We start from the raw sequence: 2,578 nt of genomic DNA, 5'->3' as shown, positions 1-2,578 counted from the left end.
TTACATTTACAACATTTCAGTAAATATAAGAAACTATTGGTAGTAATTGTCGGTTCCATTATTAGTTTATAGAAGGAATAAAGCTTTAGGATGTTGTGTGACCAGAAAAGAAATGGAAACTTGCATTTGACATATAGCTTACTGGAACTTTTAGACACATGAATGTAAAGGTGGTATCACTTTGTTATAATGAGAAAATGATCAGTGCTAGTCATTTCTGAAGAGGTTTTGTGCATAGACTGTCTACAGATTATACAGTGGTTTTGTTGCGTTAAAATACGAATTCGCTTTTTCGAGCCGCTCTGTTTGACCTGTGTGGGTTTCCGTACTGTTGAAGCGGTGTTGACTGATGTGTGAGTAGCTAACGAGCGCTATCCTCATGAGTATTTTAGCTGATATTGCGTGTTTCGAAAATAAAATAACACTTCTGGGTGCCTTTACGTGTAACATACAAACACACGTTTTTAGCTAAAGCGACAGAGAGCTTATTAGAGAGCCGGATTGTCTTTAAATATTGCTAGCCAGCGAGGCTTCCCAGCTAGCTTTCGAAATGTGAACGTTAGCCACATCAATGCTAATTTTAGCTCTCAGAATAATTTCAGTTTTGATATTGGATAACTAGCGAGCCGGAATAAACAAGTAGTTTGTCAAACTGATAGTCGAGAAAGGGTTGCTGTTTGTTCACACAGTGTTGTATTCTGATTTACCGTGGTCATGTAGCTGCTTTACACAGGACAAAGCTATAGAAAAGTCATGAGGTGTTGTATTGACTTCAGATTTAAAGTTGCTGAAGTTGGGTCAGAGGAGAACCTGGTCATTTATTGTGACTTACCTCCTACTAGCAGCAAATGACAATAGTGTCAGTGATGTGTTTAAGGTATATTTGGTGAATTGCTCATTGACGCAGCGGTGTTGTTTCAGGTGAAAATGGCAGAGCTGACCACACTAGAGAGCCTTCTGGAGATGGGCTTTGAAAGAAACAGAGCGTGAGTGACAGTAAATCAGAACAAAAATGATCCTGGTTAATATCCACAGAACAAATATGCAAACGCAGCATGCTAATGGTCTTGTTTTCTGATTTAAAAAAGAAAAAGAAAAAACAAACAAAAAACCCCCAACCAAAAACACGTTAAAAATATCAAAAAGGTTTAAATTATCCAAAACAGTTGTTGAGCCGTTCATCTGGTGACAAATTCTCCACCATTGAGTTCATCCACATCCTGGTCAGGTGAGGCTTTAAAAGACAATGATCAGATAATGGGCCACTACACAGACACCTCTTTGACTAGTAAATATGAAAGTAAACTTCCAAATGCAGTTTTATTCAAATGACCTGATGCCACAGTTGATAACAGGTTGTTGACATGCTGGATGCTGACACGTTAGTCAGGACACGTGAATGTCCACAACTTCCCCATCGAGTGTCTTCAGAAATTGTCTGGATGTATGTGTGCAAGAAAAGTAATCCTGCCACCCACAATGCCCGCCAACTCCACTGAGCCCTTTAGAAAAAGGGAGGCAACGTTTCACAAGCCAGCAACAACTTATTTAACTTTGTGCATCACAGGTGTGTGATTTGTTACCGGCTTGTGATTTCAGGTCTTTGACTCCACTCTCAATCTGCCCATTATTATTCACTGTGTAGTGCGTGCTACGTTGTTCCATGACGCCCATTCTGCTATAAAGATATTGTATGTCGGAACAACAAATACTTATTCCCCCTTGTTAAAAAGAATAGAATTCGATAAAATATTGGATGCTGCGTTTATATTTTTGTTCAGTAGAGTTTCCAGGTTTAAGATTTTCTTCAAAGAAGTGAAAGTTACCTAACATTAGTTCACGTCTGTGTGTTCTTAATTGAATTATTTCTTTCCAGTGAGAAAGCAGTGGCTAACACGGGGAACCAGGGAATAGAACAAGCAATGGACTGGTGAGTCTGACACACTCTCAGAATAACAGCATACTAGTACTGAATGCACACATTAACATCCAACTCTGTAGTACTTTAGTCACAGCCATGTTGCATGAAAACATGTTTCTAATTCTGGTGATAAGACCTTGAGGCTTTTAGTCCCAATCTTTCCAATGTGATATGCGTTTTATCAGGTTAATGGAACATGAGAATGACCCAGACATCGATGAGCCCTATGTGCCGCCTGTGGGGAACGTCCTGGGAGGAGAAGCAGACAGCCAGTCCAGCACAGAACAGCCGACACTAGCAGACACCGCTGAAGGTCAGGGCATGTTGTGCTTTATGGGGGACACGCAGGGCCACGACAGTGTGGCAGTAACATCACTGTAAATGTCACCTGGAGATGTGCAATGTGATGATGCACACGATGAGACAATATGAATTTTTCTAATATTAAATGTTTTGTTAGAACGTCTCTACCATTAGAGCTCTGCCTTTGAGACCCCTGAATATACAGTAAAAGGTTTTGAGCAATGCAGTTTTTTGTATAATATTTGATATATTTTAAATTTCAGGAATAAACAACATTTTTTTGTGTAGTATTTGATATATTTTAAAATACAGGAATTAACAAAACCAGACTTTTCCATCTGGTTAACAGTTGAG

At 39.3% G+C, this 2,578-nt stretch overlaps 1 protein-coding gene across 1 annotated transcript; it reads left to right on the top strand.

The window, feature by feature from the left end:
* The first annotated feature begins 300 nt into the window (after positions 1-300).
* On the top strand, positions 301-2,458 carry LOC103356237 (UBX domain-containing protein 1-like). The gene is made up of 4 exons (XM_008280320.1): positions 301-353; positions 922-986; positions 1,877-1,930; positions 2,107-2,458. The coding sequence occupies exons 2-4, from the start codon at positions 928-930 to the stop codon at positions 2,300-2,302; spliced, it is 309 nt and encodes a 102-aa protein (XP_008278542.1). The 5' UTR covers positions 301-353; positions 922-927; the 3' UTR covers positions 2,303-2,458.
* The last annotated feature ends 120 nt before the right edge of the window (positions 2,459-2,578 follow it).

The sequence above is a fragment of the Stegastes partitus genome, unplaced genomic scaffold (assembly GCF_000690725.1).
Source record: "Stegastes partitus isolate 25-593 unplaced genomic scaffold, Stegastes_partitus-1.0.2 Scaffold190, whole genome shotgun sequence".
NCBI lineage: Eukaryota > Metazoa > Chordata > Actinopteri > Pomacentridae > Stegastes > Stegastes partitus.
This window is presented reverse-complemented; position numbering and strand designations above follow the sequence as displayed.

Coding starts and splice junctions, on each gene's coding strand:
- LOC103356237 (XM_008280320.1), top strand. CDS start 928: ATGGCAGAGCTGACCACACTAGAGAGCCTTCTGGAGATGGGCTTTGAA. Junction 987..1,876: donor GGCTTTGAAAGAAACAGAGC/GTGAGTGACAGT, acceptor ATTTCTTTCCAG/TGAGAAAGCAGTGGCTAACA. Junction 1,931..2,106: donor ATAGAACAAGCAATGGACTG/GTGAGTCTGACA, acceptor GCGTTTTATCAG/GTTAATGGAACATGAGAATG.